This window comes from Ochotona curzoniae, unplaced genomic scaffold (genome assembly GCF_017591425.1).
Source record: "Ochotona curzoniae isolate NIBS_2020 unplaced genomic scaffold, NIBS_Ocur_1.0 scaffold_4701, whole genome shotgun sequence".
Lineage (NCBI taxonomy): Eukaryota > Metazoa > Chordata > Mammalia > Lagomorpha > Ochotonidae > Ochotona > Ochotona curzoniae.
The window spans coordinates 22,831,932-22,847,517 of NW_024467122.1; the positions used below are offsets into that span (position 1 = coordinate 22,831,932).

At 38.2% G+C, this 15,586-nt stretch overlaps 1 protein-coding gene across 2 annotated transcripts in view; it reads left to right on the forward strand.

Annotated features, from left to right (window-relative positions):
• MDGA2 (MAM domain containing glycosylphosphatidylinositol anchor 2) overlaps positions 1–15,586 on the forward strand; it is a 665,568-nt gene that overhangs the window by 462,267 nt on the left and 187,715 nt on the right. For both annotated transcript variants that reach the window (XM_040969572.1, XM_040969573.1), the window contains exon 6: positions 6,255–6,524. In XM_040969572.1, the coding sequence (XP_040825506.1) occupies positions 6,255–6,524 (270 nt within the window). The remainder of the gene's footprint in view (positions 1–6,254; positions 6,525–15,586) is intronic.

A 15,586-nucleotide genomic window follows, 5' to 3' on the forward strand; every position in this document is an offset into this window, starting at 1 on the left:
TCCGCGTGGGAGACCCAGAAGAGGCTCCTGGCTTCGGATTGGCATAGCATGGGCCGTTGTGCTCACTTGGGGAGTGAATCATTGGACGGAAGATCTTCCTCTCTGTCTCTCCTCCCTGTATATCTGCTTTTCCAACAAAAATAAAAAATAAATCTTTAAAAACAAAATCCCACCTTTTCACATTGATGTTCTGAATCTGAATAACTCATTGGGAGAGGCTGGGGTAAATATTGTCCTGCGATGGTACTTTAAACAGCTGGCCTCAGTCAGTCTGCACAAAAAGCTGGCCATCATGGCAAGTAATGGACCTTAGAGATGAGCGTAAATTACTTGATGACGTGGTCTCCAAATGACAAGAGAAGAATTTCAAACCACCAAGAATAGTTCATGATCTGCCAGTCTGGGATGAAGGTGTCCTTGCCATGCAGCATGTTTCAACAGATGCTGGAATTTTCCATTAAAAACATGAGAACGTTGTGGCTGTCAGAGCCCCTCGTCGTTCAGGTGGTGTCCTCCCTCGTGAGAGATGAGTGCCTTGCTGCTTACAGCAGTCATGCGTGCTCATTTTCTTGTAAACTTGAATGAAAGCAAGCGTTCCCAAACCTCAGTGGTTAAGAAGTGTGGATCCACAGAGAGAGGCGCTCATAGGCTCAAGTTTTTTCTTCACACACTTGCAGTGTTGAGAACTTTCCCTGCTATTAGTTTCACAAGTTATGCACATAGTTATACATTTTGATAATGTTTGATTTTCACTCACTTCTTTCATTTGAGAATTTGGGTTCCGTTTATTTTGCTCAGTGGGTTCATTTTCAGCAGAATTCTTCAGTATGATATCCTTCAATTCCATGAAAATCAATCAATATGGGCATAAAAGATTTGAATAATAAACCCCACTAAATGGATAGATTATTATGTAGTTTGAAGTCAACTACTAACTTATTATCATGTTTGTCTTTGGGGGGATGCTTGTTGGTACTTTTTAGTGAAATACTTGTCAAAAATGGGCTGTAACAAACTATGTGAAAATATCTTAGTGAAAGTACTAGTTATTTTGCAAGAAGTGTTTTCTATTTCTGAGTCTGTCAGAGTAGGTTGTATGAATCTCCACCAAGCCTATATGTCTTAGACTCTGTTAAAGTTCTATGCCATAAGCAAATGCAGGCTCGGAGAAACAAAAAGCCAATTTCCTATTTTTCTCTCTTCTAACTTTCATTTGCGCTGTGTTCTTAATCATCCCTGGTTCATAAGGGACTTCCACCCAGACCTATCCCTTCTTCATTCTTGCAGTCTTCACTCTTTCTGTGTTATATCCGTGTAGCTCATGACTAACATTGAGTTTACATGGAAGCATTATCAGTAGATACTGTGCCTGCCATTGATGCTTTTTCTTTGGGCCAATTCTCTATTCAATCACTTTCTCTCTGCGCACGTGCTTCCCAGGTGATGTAATTTCCAGAAAATGATGTAGGAGATGGAAAGGCCACAGAAAATTCCTCAGTTAACAGAGGGGATGTGGGTGGTGGGTGAGCCTCCCCAGCCAGCGTCCTTACTCTTCAGAAGGAGCTCTGCGTGTGTTCCATGGGGTCTTGAAAATGATTGCTAGCAGCAGGGAACCAACGCCCCCTCCGTGGAAACCTCTTCATTAGTCCCTTGTGGCTTCTCTCCTTTCCCTGCCACTGTTCTCTGCTCCTTCAGTGTTTTGCTCGATTCCTACCCAGATGTCAGGACCCTATTCAGAGGGCAGACTGTCCTAGCTGAACTTTTTTTATTCTGTCTCCCTTTGTGATTTTTCTATGAATTCGTTTCTGAGATTCAAGCCGCTGCTCTTCCAAGAAACACATCTTCAAGTATTTCAAACTGAAGGCCACTAGGAAATGTCTGCAGCAGGTTCAACTGTTTGACAAATTTAAGCAGAAACCTGAGTAGAAAGTTAGATACCCTTTTCAAAATTAAAAGCCCCAAATTCGTAGATGGCCAAAATCTATAATGGTATAAAAAGTGATTAACACTGCATTCTGTTTTCTTGCTTTTATCCTCAAGTCTTGATCTTCATGCTAGAAGGGCCCAGCACATAGCCTAGTGGCTAAAAGTCCTTGCCTTGCATGCACTGGGATCCCATAATGGCACCAATTCTAATCCCGGGAGTCTCACTTCCCATCCAACTTGTTGCTTATGGCCTGGAAAAGCAGATGAGGATGGTCCAAAGCATTGGGACCCTGCACCCACATGGGAGACCCAGAAGAGGCTCCTGGTTCCTGGCTTCAGATCAGCATAGCTCTGGACATTGTGGCTACTGGGGGGTGAATCATCAGACAGAACATCTTCCTCTCTGTTTCTCCTCATCTCTGTATATCTAATTTTCCAATAAAAGTAGATAATAAAAATCTTTTTAAAAAACATGATAGAATTTGTGAGATGTCATTTAATTCTGCTAAAATAACATTCTCTTCTTACAAAATGAATTCTTAACAACCTTAAACTAAATATTACATCATACCTCCAGAAAGCCTTCCGAGGAACTGAATTACTGAAATCATCATTGTCATGAACGCCAGGCCTCATGCTCAGGTTTGAAAAGTCAACGTGTATCATTTCATAATGTATGCAGTTCTTTTTTTTTTTTCCTCCAGCTGACCTACTTTTCAGTAATTTCAAATACTTTATCTCAGTCAATTTAGAGTTCCAATTTTGCTCAAATCCTGGGCATGCTTTGTTTGACCACAGCTTGAAACACGAGATGTGAATTTATTGGACCATCATGTGTTATCCGAGTCATCTTTCATTTGACTTGTTTTTGCACTTTCAGATCGGTCTGATCTCTCTCCTTCGGTTCAGCTGTTGCAGGGAGGAGCTGTTGGCCTGGGTCGTGGAGTCTGCGCTGTGTGAAACCTTACATGCTCCACAGTCTGGCTAATGACAGTGTGTGAACTCTCAGTGGGAAAGGGTACACGGAACCCTGCTGTTCAAACATCCTAACTTGGGGTTATGGTGCAGCCCACTCGTTCCTCTGTTAGACCTACCGAAGTGTCTGTTGCTCAGCTTAAGGAAGCACCTTTCACTCATCAGACAAGAGGCTTTTCTAAGGGAATGGAAGAAATTCCTTTTAAAAGCTATTTTCCAGGAGATACTTTCTACATTGAAGTTAATGGTATTCATTCAAAATTTTAACATTTTTTAAAAAATAGGAACTGCAGTCTTTTGTCTGATACCTTCCCCTCCCTTCAGTTCTTTCTCTTCCTCTCTGACCATTTTGTCTCCTCTGCTCTTTCCCAGGAGCAATGCATCATATCTGTCTATCACCTGTCCACTTTTCCATCCATCCTACCAGTTATGTGTCTAGAATCGATGCTCTCTGCCTAGCATCTGTCAACCATTCAGGTCACATGGAACGAGCAGCATACTGGACTGTTTGTATGCTTATACAGTAACGTCAAATCTATGTGACAACTGCCATGTAACAATTGCATTTAGTGTGTTTTTTGGTACTTTTGGGACATTGTAAACTTAGCATTATTTTTCCTTAAAATGTGATAAACCTGTAAATAAGGTTTCATGATGTAAGACCTCAGGAAGTCAAAATGATCTTAAATATCTTTGCCATAATCAGTCAGAACGATTATATTTCATAGTGATGAAACATTTCACACTAACCATTTATTTACTTTTCTCCTGATTGCCTTGCTGGTATTTCTTAAGTATCTACTGCATGCCAGGCTGTGAGCAATGGAAGCAGCAGTGGCAAATGCAAATAAATGAAAAATTAGTCAGAATGAGTTCTCTCAAAGAGTGAATTCAGAAGTGAAAACCCTTGTCAAGCACACGAAGCTCTGGTATGATACGGGGTCAGGATTCGAACCCACAGGTCTTATTCTATGCAAGTCAGGGTTTGACCACTGAGCCGTCACAGCCAGCTTCATATGGCACCATAGCACGTGACTTCTGACTGATGAGCCATGCTGGTTTGAACTTGATAATATGCAGTGTAGTGGAAAGCCTGGAAGGAAAGAGGTGACTAACTGAGAGTCCTTTATGCCTAAAGCTTAGGCATACTTGCCTTTCAGTATGAAATTGTCTAAAATATTTTATAGACAAAAATATTTTTGAGTCTTTCCCATAGGTTATTTTTTTTTCCTCCAAGACATGATTTGTACTTAAGTTTGATGAATATAGAAAGTTTTGCAAGTTATAAAAAGCTGATAATTTTGGAGTCAAAAGCAGACAATATCATAAAAAAAAAAGTACAGTGTTTCACCTTTTGGACATTTAAAGATTACATCTGAATATTCTTAAAGAATTGAAATTATTGGCCATTTTGTGTTTCTACTTGGTCTATTTTTACCTTCATGCTCTCAGTGGGGCTAACCTGAACATTTCCTGTTTTCATTTCAGTTTTGGGGAAAAAAATGTTTACTAATGTTCTGCATTATTAAGACAGCGATCTTATTATTATTCGTGTGCCGTTATTGTAGCTCAGAATCTTCTTGAGCTTTGCTCATGATATCGAAGAGGAAACAATCATCCTTCTAGCAGTCAATGTCCCCTGCCAAATGTTCCTTGGCTTAGTGTAACCCAGGTGTTTCCATAGTCCAAGTAAATGCAATCAGTGACCATTTCAAGCCGTGGGCCTTTTAAATTGGCTCAAATGTTATGTAAATAAGTTAAAGTTTTGCAATATGCTATGACAGTTGGAGCATCTGTAATTGTATTTCAACCAAATGCTTATGTATGATTTATACTGATTGTTTCAGAAGAGGCAGTAGGGATTTCCTTCACCTCTTCGTAGTGCTATATTAATAATTAAGAATGTTGTCTCATTTCCCAATACTTGATTAGCTCTCTCTTCTGTCTGTTCAACGATGTTATCTAAGGGTGTATGTTCTTTTTATGGTACTGTGGTACTTTTTGCATTTTATTTCTGCTGTATGCATTTCCCAGTAGTTTTAACCATAAATCTTTGTAATTTAACCAAATGCCTCAGAAGGGCCAATGTTATGACATTTTTAATTTCCCAAAGGATTTGAAATGATGTTAGAAAAGACAGCATACAACAGTAATAATTTAAAAGGTTGTAAAGGTACTCCGTATCTTATCTGCAAAACCATAATATGATTTTTTATTATTTTCTTCTGGCATTTTTTTAAAGGATAGAAGAAGTTATATTGAACAATATGGGGATCCAACATTGATCATTTGAATAATGCTCAATTGAAAGCTGAGGTTAATATCTTAAGAAATCAAACAGTACAACTGAGCAGCTTGAATATTTCTAAGCAAACTGATTTCAAACAGTATAATGTTAATTTTGACATAACATATTTCAGAATGTATTAACTGAAATGCTGATTGAATGCTTTTGCCCCATTTTTTATTTACAAGTGTTTTATTTACGCTAACAATGAAACATACACAGGGGAAAAAATGTGTCATGTGTAAAGGTAGCATTTGTGAGGTTTCTGCTATGTGTTTGATGAAAAGGCTATAATAATTTTTATTAAATGGGTATTTTTCCTAGGGTTTTTAGGCTGAAATATGGCAACTAAGTAATTTTCTCTGAGGAATTTCATGATCTAGCAATAAAAGTAGTGCCAAGAATGGTTTGGTATCTGTGTGTGAGCTCTTAAATATTTCTAAGTTCCAAAGAAATGGTTATGACATCTTGCTGCCTAAACGTTGTGCTAGAAGAGTTAGAGATAAAGTATGATGAATGAATTTCAATGATCTTATTGTTCTTTCAATAATAAAATATCAAGCCCACTCTACAATGAAAACAGTTCTGGTCTAGGTCTTTATCTCTTACTTGGCTAATTGAGGGTGGCAAGAAAAGTTAATATTTCTCCTCAAATGATAAAAGAGTGTTTTAACAGTGACCATCTTCACTATGAAAACACAATGACTAGAGAGCTGTCATTTCTCTATTGAGAATGATTTAAAAAAAACAGAAGGTGAATATCATCATTAAAATAGTGAAAGCTGTTTGGTTATAAAACTTTAACCTGTTACTATTCAAACCTCAAAAATAATTAAAATTAAACATATATTTTAATTCCCCTTGTCAGGTATGAAACTTTTAATGGAGTGCTAGATATTTGTATCATTTAATTAAAAATCATCAAATGTTTAAATATGAGTAATCCATGAGCTTTCAGCAGAAGAGAATGTTTACTATGCTTAAAGGAATGGATGTAAAGTAGGCTGTCTAATGCCAGTTGTAGTATATCTAAATAGGTGCATGTTCTTTTGTTTATGTTTTTTAGCATCTCCGTCAATTAAGCTCTTGGTGGATGATCCTATAGTTGTAAATCCTGGAGAGGCCATAACATTAGTGTGTGTTACAACAGGAGGAGAGCCTGCACCTTCTCTCACCTGGGTTAGGTCCTTTGGGACTCTACCTGAAAAGATTGTTTTGAACGGAGGGACTTTGACCATACCTGCCATCACCTCGGATGATGCCGGTACTTACAGCTGTATTGCCAATAATAATGTGGGAAACCCTGCAAAAAAGTCCACCAACATCATTGTGAGAGGTAAGTTTGCTAAGAGATCACGATAGAGTCCTGTATTAACCAGGCTCCACAAAGAAAATAATGCATCTTGTATAATATCATTTCTACAAGTATTGCATACCTATCTATGAGGAATATCATTTCAATAAGAGGATGGTAGCTAGTTACCATTGAAGCACATACTTTCTAGATTTTAATAATAGTACTTTATATTTGCATTGGATAGTTTTTACAACACATGTATTTTCTTAGTGATATCTTTGATTTTTTTTATAAGAACTCTTTCTGTTTTATTTAATTTATTTGAAAAGCAGAGTTACAGAGAGAGAGAGTGAGAGAGAGTAAAAGGTAGAGAGCTTTTCATCTGTTGCTTCACTTCCCAAATAAGCACAGCAGCCAGAGGCAGGCCACGCTGAAACCAAGAGCCAGGAGCTCCTCACGGATCTCCCATGTGAATGACTGGAGGCCAAGTCTGTGTGCCATCTTCTGCTACTTTCTCGGGGACATTATCAGGGAGCTGGATCAGATTTTGAGCAACAGGGTTTGAACTATAGTGCCTATATGGGATGCTAGCATTATAGGCCTAGAAGGTTAAGCTAATATGCGACAACACCAGCCCCTGGCATTTTTAATAGTATAGTGCAACCTAGAACATAAAGCATTTTAGTATATATTGTGCATTAAGGACTTGGAGAATTTACTGATATGATGTTTATTAAGCACTTATTGAACCCTGTTACAAGCAGGGATTCAGATTTTGAAGTCAGACAATGATCTATAAAGTGTTACATTGTTCTGAATAGTTACATTATTAAACAGAGGAAATGAAATATATTGATAGTCACATGGTATGTTATTTGACAAAGAAAAAGCGGTAGAACTTTTGGAAAGGTATTACAATATCTTTGCTAAGACTGTTAAGAAATTTCTCAAGATATTTGTATGAGGCTGAGTAGAGATTTGATAGACCAAAATTGGACAAAGACCTGGAAAGTTGACAAAAGAAAAAGCAAACAGTAAGTGAGGAATGAAAGTGCAATTTGAGTTCCTAATCAGTAGTAACAGCAGTGTTCAGTTGTGGCTGCTGCAAAATGGTATGGTACTCTGGCACAGGGATGCCCATCCACTTTGGAGGACGTGAAGGATATGCAAAGGTGATGGGCCACCATCTCATTCGTTGATGTGGTCCTGAAATGGAGGGTGGGATGTGAAGGTAAAACAAGCATCTGCTTCCCTAACGAACCTGCTGAACATGCGTATGGAAATTATTCATGTTGGTGCATTTTGATGGAAGCAAAAACATAACTGAGTGAATCAAGAATAACAGTTGAGCTCATACATAGGTTATGGTGGTCTTAGTGAGCCTAGTTATTTGCTATCATTTCAAGTAAATACGCCACTTAATAAAAATAAATTTTACTAAAACACTGAAAGATATTATGATGTATTATGAAAAGTTTACCGTGTGCCACAGAATTATAGACAATATATTATTAACTGCAAGTTGCACTATCAAATTATCATTATATAAGCAAAACATACCATCTTCTTGCAAGAGTGAATGTTATTGAGCTTTTTAAAATTTGTTTGCATGTGTGCTTTTTAAAAAAAAATGCTCACTGGCATATATAAAAAGAGGAATAAAGGCAAAATAAAGCGATCTGGCGTTTTCTAAGACTTTGTAGTGGAATTTAGAATTCTAGCTGTTTTCATCTTCTGAACTTTCCTGAGTATGGTTTTCTATGCAATATTTTTCTTTGTGTCACTAAGTACATTGATAACTCAGACTTAGAGTAGTTGAAATTTTCTTTCCAAGCAGATCACAACTGCTGTGTGTAAGTTGCAGCAGCTCTGAGAGGGTAAGTATATAAGATGGCTTCTAATTTAGGAACTCTTACAGTGGGGAAATGACTGAATATTCTGGACCAATACAATGTCATGTGTTTCACTTAACTCTTTCTGGAAGACTCCCATATGCTTAGGGCTCAGAAATTATGTCCTGTACAGGTTAACCGTAATAATCCCTTCCCTTCAAGGGTTGCACAATCTGTAAGGTAGATAGAACTATAAGACACATTACACGTAGGAGTGAATGAAAATATAGGATTCATTAGTGGAAAAAGGTGGCTTTCTACTCTAAATAAATGTTTGTTTTGATTGCTTGAGGCTCATTGTATACCTTGTCTTGATGAGTAGGATTTTTTTCTACTCCAAAACAAATTAAAAGTAAAAATTTAGAAGCTGTATAATCATCAGAGTCTATTTCTCTTTTGTTTGATTTTGTAAGCACTTGCTTTTCCACATAGCCCTGAAATTATCTGCCTGCTGCATCTTTGTAGGCTTTTGTTCCTGAATTCATGAAGAACACTTAATTTCAACATCCTGGATCAGTAGTGCCAACAGCATGCTAACCACACCCAGTGGCAGTGTCCGGGGGTGGGCCTTGCAGGGTCATAGTCAGTAGAGGTGGGGTATAAGTGCCTGGGTTGGGGCAGCAGTTTTCTCTCTGAGATCCCGGATGGTTATATGATCCTCTCCCTGTAGATGCCCTGCATTTGCCTTCTGCCACCCTTATCTGAGGCCTTGCCTGTAAGACAACTCAGTCTTGGATTTGATCTCATGAAATACTGGATTAAATAAACTTGTGTTCCCTTTACAAAGCTACTTACCTGAGGGATTTCATCATCACCGCCATCATGAAAAAACTGATTAAAACACTTAATATATCGTGAAAATAATGGGAGCATCGAAACACCTACGCTTCAGCAGTAGAGATGCAATGCATAGACTTTTATTCCATGCTTGTATCAAGGGCAGGGATGCAATAGGAAAAAAAAAATCACACTCTGCACCTGGTTTTATGTGACAGGATCATTTGCAGCGTTGAACTCATGCACAGCCAACAAAATGTCTTGGATTGAGTTCCTCTATTGCCCAGGCATCCTTATTGGAAGATGAACTCAAAGCACAGCACATGCATGCTCCAAGAATGAATGTGTGTTTCTACACTCAGTTTTCATCTGTATTGTTACAAAGGAAAGTTTCAAACTATGACATGAATGCCCTAAAACAAAGGCCTGCAAGTGCATGTCTCTGGTCTATAATATCTTTGTATGTATTTAATTCCCCTGAAGTGTGAGTCTGTCTAATCTTATTCTGTCACCAGTGGCAATTCTCCCCTATGGCATTCATAAAATCGAGTTTAAATGCCATCTCTCAAAATATGGAAGTAGCCTTAGTCAAAGAGTCCAGGTTTTAGCTATGGGGAGAAAAACTGTTGCAGAAATATGAGGCTTCTGAATTCTGTGCACAGAGGTCAAAAAATTCAGTTAAGGGTAATAGTTTTCTTTTTATTATATCAAAGAAAAAAAATTTTAAGTCTACTGAATTTGTAGCCCTTTGCAGTATCTCTGAGTAACTGTATCATGAATGCAGTTGAAATAGAACTCTAGGTTTGTTTTCTCACATTCTTTCCTGTAATTAAATCAGGCTCTCTACAGCCCTGGTTTCTGAGCAAGCACAGGGGTATTTTGTTCAGATAACTCCCATCCCATTTGAGACCACCCAGGTACAGAATACGAGTGTGGGATGCAGACAGTAGCAGAATTCTAGGTATATGCTCTAGCTCTTCACATAACTTAAAAAACATAGGTAGATTTCTTACTCCCGTGCTTGGTTTCCTGCACTCCATGCTTTGCAGGTTCCTCTTAGATGGCATGTCATTCTTGTTCAAGCCCTTCTGTTGCTGTGATGCTCTCTATTTAGAAGTTCTTTTGTTTCTTTTCAATCAGAAATTGCACTATGCTGAGTGATACTGTGTTAGGCAAGCTCTCGTTGAGAGCTGCACGGCACATGCCATTTGCAAGCACATTTACTCCGGTGTTTTGGATGCACAGGGTAAAATGTTAAAGTCTCTAAATCTGATTAAATGTGAAATTTTATTCTGCCCCAAGTTTGGATCTACATTGGACAGGAAAGCTGAAGTTGGAAAGTGGGAAGGGGAGTGTGTGGTTTCTTGGCTGTCATCTGTCCTTCTCCAAATCCACAGACTACCTTGCACCAAACCTGATAGGTGCTGACCATGCTGGCTTGGATGCTGCATAGACATTCTTTCTGTGTAAAACATTGCCTCTTGACTTGTGTGGCATATCAGAGGGTTCCCACAGTTCCCCTCCCTGGAAGCTATGCACACCTGTGTGGTGTAAGAAGCTTTCATTGATGCAGGTCTTCTGGGAGTCCCTTGATAATCTATGACTTTGAGCATCTTTGACTAAATGCCTATCCCTCTGTCCTGACCGTTTCTCCCTCTCTCTGTCCTCCAAGCTACTACCAACATACAGCCTAGGATGAGCCTCCTCTCCTTCACCATGGGACCTACACAGGATTGCTGAAAATATCCCTAAACTCAACGAGAGCACACGAGTTTCATGAATAACATCTGCCCTGTTACTACACAAATTTTGGTCTATTCAAATGTCAGACACAGACTATTGCATTGAAATACTTAAAAACTCTAGTGGATCCTGTGGAAAACTCCACAATAGGATTGAGATGAAATAAGCAAACTCAATTTTCTGTATCTGGAATTTTTGAAGAAGCAGCAGTTGGCAATTTTCTCCAAAACCATCTTTTAATCAAATTTGGTTTGTGACTTTTCCTTGACCCTTAGTTGCCTATAAAACATAAAACTTCTAGAATGAAGTTTATCCCTGTTCCTTTGAAAATTCTGCAGGTGTGTTTGGATTTTTCTGGAATTCTTTGGATTATAATCCCAGACAGAATTAAAACTGTAAATGTGTATTTTAGCATCTGGTTTTTTTCACAGGTGTGTGTGTGTGTGTGTGTGTGTGTGTGTAGAGAGAGAGAGAGAAGAACTAGGTTAACATTTTTAGTGTGGCTGTACCTTCAGAATAGGCATGAATCTAATCATTCTTTTTCAGGTCTACTGTTACCCTGTACAAAGTATCTCCGTGGTAGGTGAAAATAGAGTTTTTGTTTACAATCTTCTCACTTCAGCCTCTCCTTTAGGTATTCATCCACTGTGTTAGATAGTGCTGTGTAGGCTGCTCTAGTAAACAGAACTGTGCCTGTAATTACTCAAAGAAAAAGAACTACAGATGTTATTAATGAGAGAGAAGAGAGCGTTTCATAGTTGAGATCATACTGCTAATGGTGTTTTGTATGTGTCTTGTGTGCATTGGGGGGCAGGTTCTGCCCCTAAGTCAATTATTTCTTTGCCAAGTTCAGTCTGTGGCTGCTAAGCTTGTTTTGAGTGCTGCCTCCATCCTTGTCAAATGGAAATACAGAGGTTCTTAAAAAGACAGGTGGAACATATGGGGAGATGCCACCTTAGCTCCGGTTAAATTAGGATCAAGACCAAACAGGGAAACTTTTCTTTCTAGGCACTCAGGAATAATATGACATGTGCCTTTTTCAGTACCTAACATGCTAGAGCTAACGTAATTAAAATCATTTCATTTGCCTGATGAAATGCCTCCCATATATTCCATGTCTCCCAGAACGGCAGTTCTCACCACCAGAGCCGGTGTTGTGGTGCAGCGTGTTAAGCTGTAGACTGTGATGTCAGCAATCCACATGAGAACCCGGTTTGAATTCCAGCTGCCTCTCTTCTAATCTAGCTCCTGGTTAATGAGCCCTGAAAGAGAAAGATGCCCAGGGTGCTTGGTCTCCTGCCACCCATACCAGAGGTCCCAGAGAGGTTCCAAGCTCTTGGCTTTGACCTGGACCAACCTCAGTTGCTGGAAACATTTGCAGAATGGATCAGTGGAGGGAAGACCTCACCTTCTTCATCTCTCCCTCTCTCTATAACTCTGTCTCTCGGAGTTTTAAAATACTTAGAAAAAAATCTCATCATTACTCTGGAAGCCTCTCTCTTATGCTGCTTAAGCCGCATTTGCCTTCTTAGTCTACATATCTGAGAACTTAATGTATTGCCATTCTTTCTGCCCGGGGTGTCAATTTTCAAATAGCACCTGCTGGAAAATATCTTCCCTATCTCTAATTCCCACACTATGAAATAGTGGTTCTTCTTATCACGAAAGCAGTTGGAATTATTTTCTACGTATTTCCTTATTTGTTGGGTGTCTCATGAAGTTTTGGAATGGTGAGTTTGTATGCCATCTTATTCAGTGATGTATCCTGGGAGCCTACGATATTGCACTGCTTATAGAAGATGCTCAGTAGGTATATACATAGAGAGATTATATACTATAAATTTACCAGCTGTTCTGAATATCTCCCTCTGGTATCTAAAGAATATATTAACTGAAAACAAGCAAATTAGGAACTTCACGTGCGTGTAAGTCATGTTAATGAGTGTGTGATATGATTAGCTCACTTGTGAGGCCACTTTATTGTGGCTATTCATTAGTGTGTAGCAAGCACTGCACAGCAGTCGCTTACAGTAATGGCAATCGTTTCTTTACTCACAAATCTGGGATTTGAAAGACTTAGTTGAAAAACCCGGAGTCTTCCATAAATTATAGTCATTGACAGGCATTCGCGTCGTCTTCAAGGCTTTTTAATTTGAAAAAAAAAAAAAAGTCTGCCACCTGAACTAAAAGCTCAAAACAGCCGGGCTCCTCAATTCTCTTTCCCTCATTTTCTCTTCTTCTCTCTTGCTTCCTGTCCTTCCCCTACCCCGCTCATTGTCTCACTCCACATCGTAACAATAGTTCTCCACATGGCAGCTTCTATTGTAGCTAGTTCCCAGTTGGAATAGCCAAGAAACGCAGAGGCTCTACAAACTTAGGCTCTGATGTCACTCACTATCATTACTGCATGTAGACCCTCCAGGCTGACCTGGTTCCAGGAAGGTTTAAAGCATTCCACTCAGTCATGGGAGAAATGTCAGATAATTTCCAGGCATATTTTAATGCATCATGGTATGCAATGTACTCCATAAACTATTCACAGCATGCTTCCAAGTTGCTTCATTTGCTAGTATATGCCTTCATTTTCCCCATTTTCCATTTTATCTTCCCTTTCTTAAACTCTTGACATCTGCAAAGTGACACTATAAACATGTTTTGTTTTTAAATTTAGAAACAGTTCAACATGATTTTCATGATTAGGATCTCAGATTCCTAGTATGGAAATATGTAAAAAGTCAATATTGAGCTAAAGTTAACCTTTCCAAAAGTCACGAGGTATTCAGAATGGCATGATTTTACCCTTTCCCAACTGTGTAGAAATATATGATAATCTTTAAGAACATAATAATCCTCTGTTCCGAAAAGTGATGAATTACCTAACTCTAGCCTATCCACGTGAAAGAACTGCATCTTTTAAATCTGAATTTAAATATTGAATATATTTGTTCTGAATTCATTGTGCTGAAATATTTCAAATATTAGCACTGCTAACACTTCGAAGTGATCTTAATGCTTACTGTAAAGAATCTTATGATTCCAAATTTGTGCGCAGGACATTGTGGACTTCTGCATGCACCAATTCTGTTTAAATAACAGAAATAGCTAATATTGATTGAGCATGAACTGTGTACCAGGCCAGGAGGCGTGCTATACACATTAAATTTCTAATCATATGAGCATACTTACCCTGTAGAAATGGTATTTCCATTTTAAACAAATGTAAAGCTTGCCTTGGGGAAGCGAGTTTTATTTAAGAAACAGAAGGGGGAAAAAAGGCAGTGCATGATTCCAGGGGCTATAAGATTAACCAAGGTGTTCTGCAAAAGTTAGCCAGTTTCTTATACATATTTTAATTTCCTCCTAAATAATCAAAATGACCTACATCCTGTCCTTCTTCCAATATATTCTCAATGCCAGAGAGCCAGATAGGATTCCTTCTCATCATAGTACAGTCTCTTCCTAAATTTGAAAAAGGTACCCAAGAAAAGAGTGATGTGTTACCTTTCCAAATATGTTACCACTATTCATTGGAGGAAGTTTTATAAACGTTTTAAATTCTAACCAACATGCATTTATAGCTACATTTGTCTACATAATATTGTAGTTAGAGGAACTTGGGCTGAATCTGACTTCACAGGTTGTCACACGCATTACTGTGCAAATGTTTTCCATACTATCTGCTGGTTAGAAGGGATCAATGGAATCATTTATGGCAAAATACCTGCACGATTGAAGTACCTAACATGAACAAAACATGAAACATGTAACGTCTAGTTGTACAAATGTAGGATCAGTGTTTTGTTGACGGGTTCGTATTTTCATGCCATTCATCAGAACATTCATCTAATTGGCAACTTTGATAAAAGTTTGATCACATTTTGACTATGATGTGTTTTTAAATGTGGTTGATTTGTGAGTTACTTGTTGCAAGGGCAGTGTTGTTCTCCTAAGGCACTTAGAGTCATCACATTTAATTTTTAGTCCTGAGATGTTCCAAAATTTTCCACTTAAAAAAAAAAACCTGTAGAACCAACAGCTAAAATTTTGGAAAGCTAACCCTTTCTCCTTCCCCAAATGCAAAACTGTGCTGTGTGCAGGTGTCCCAATTATTTATGCAGATGAGGGCTCTACTTATCATTTTCCAACTTAGTATTCATAGTTTTTACACCTCCCCCAAACACCAGAGAGAATTTTAATATATTGTTTTGCAGCTCTTAAGTAGTTTCATTATTATCCTTGAAAAAATTAATCAGACGTACAAACTCTAGGAATTATCAAACTCAGTAGTTTTCATTTGAATAGAGATAGTTCAGTTTCCTTTGGCACATAAATCTTTTTTCACTGAAATAAAATGAACAATTATCCTAAAATGCAATTGCAAGTAAAAAAACAATGGCATGGTTGTAGCATAATCTTATAGTTACTTTTATGTAATGAAAGGAAATGTAATGTAATACATGTTTGTTTCACTAAAGAATCCCCCTGCTTAACATTCTGTCTAGCCAAAAGAAGGTGTACCAATTGGTTGTATTACTGTAAAAGTCAGTGCCAGAAAGGGGGAACCTTATTTTATTGAATTCTTTGATCTGTTTTTTCCCCTTAGGCTCTCAGTAGTGTTACTCTTGTTGTTTTTTAATACTCTCCAGTCGTACCATGATGCCCAAAAGCGAATGCCAACTGGCAAACTTT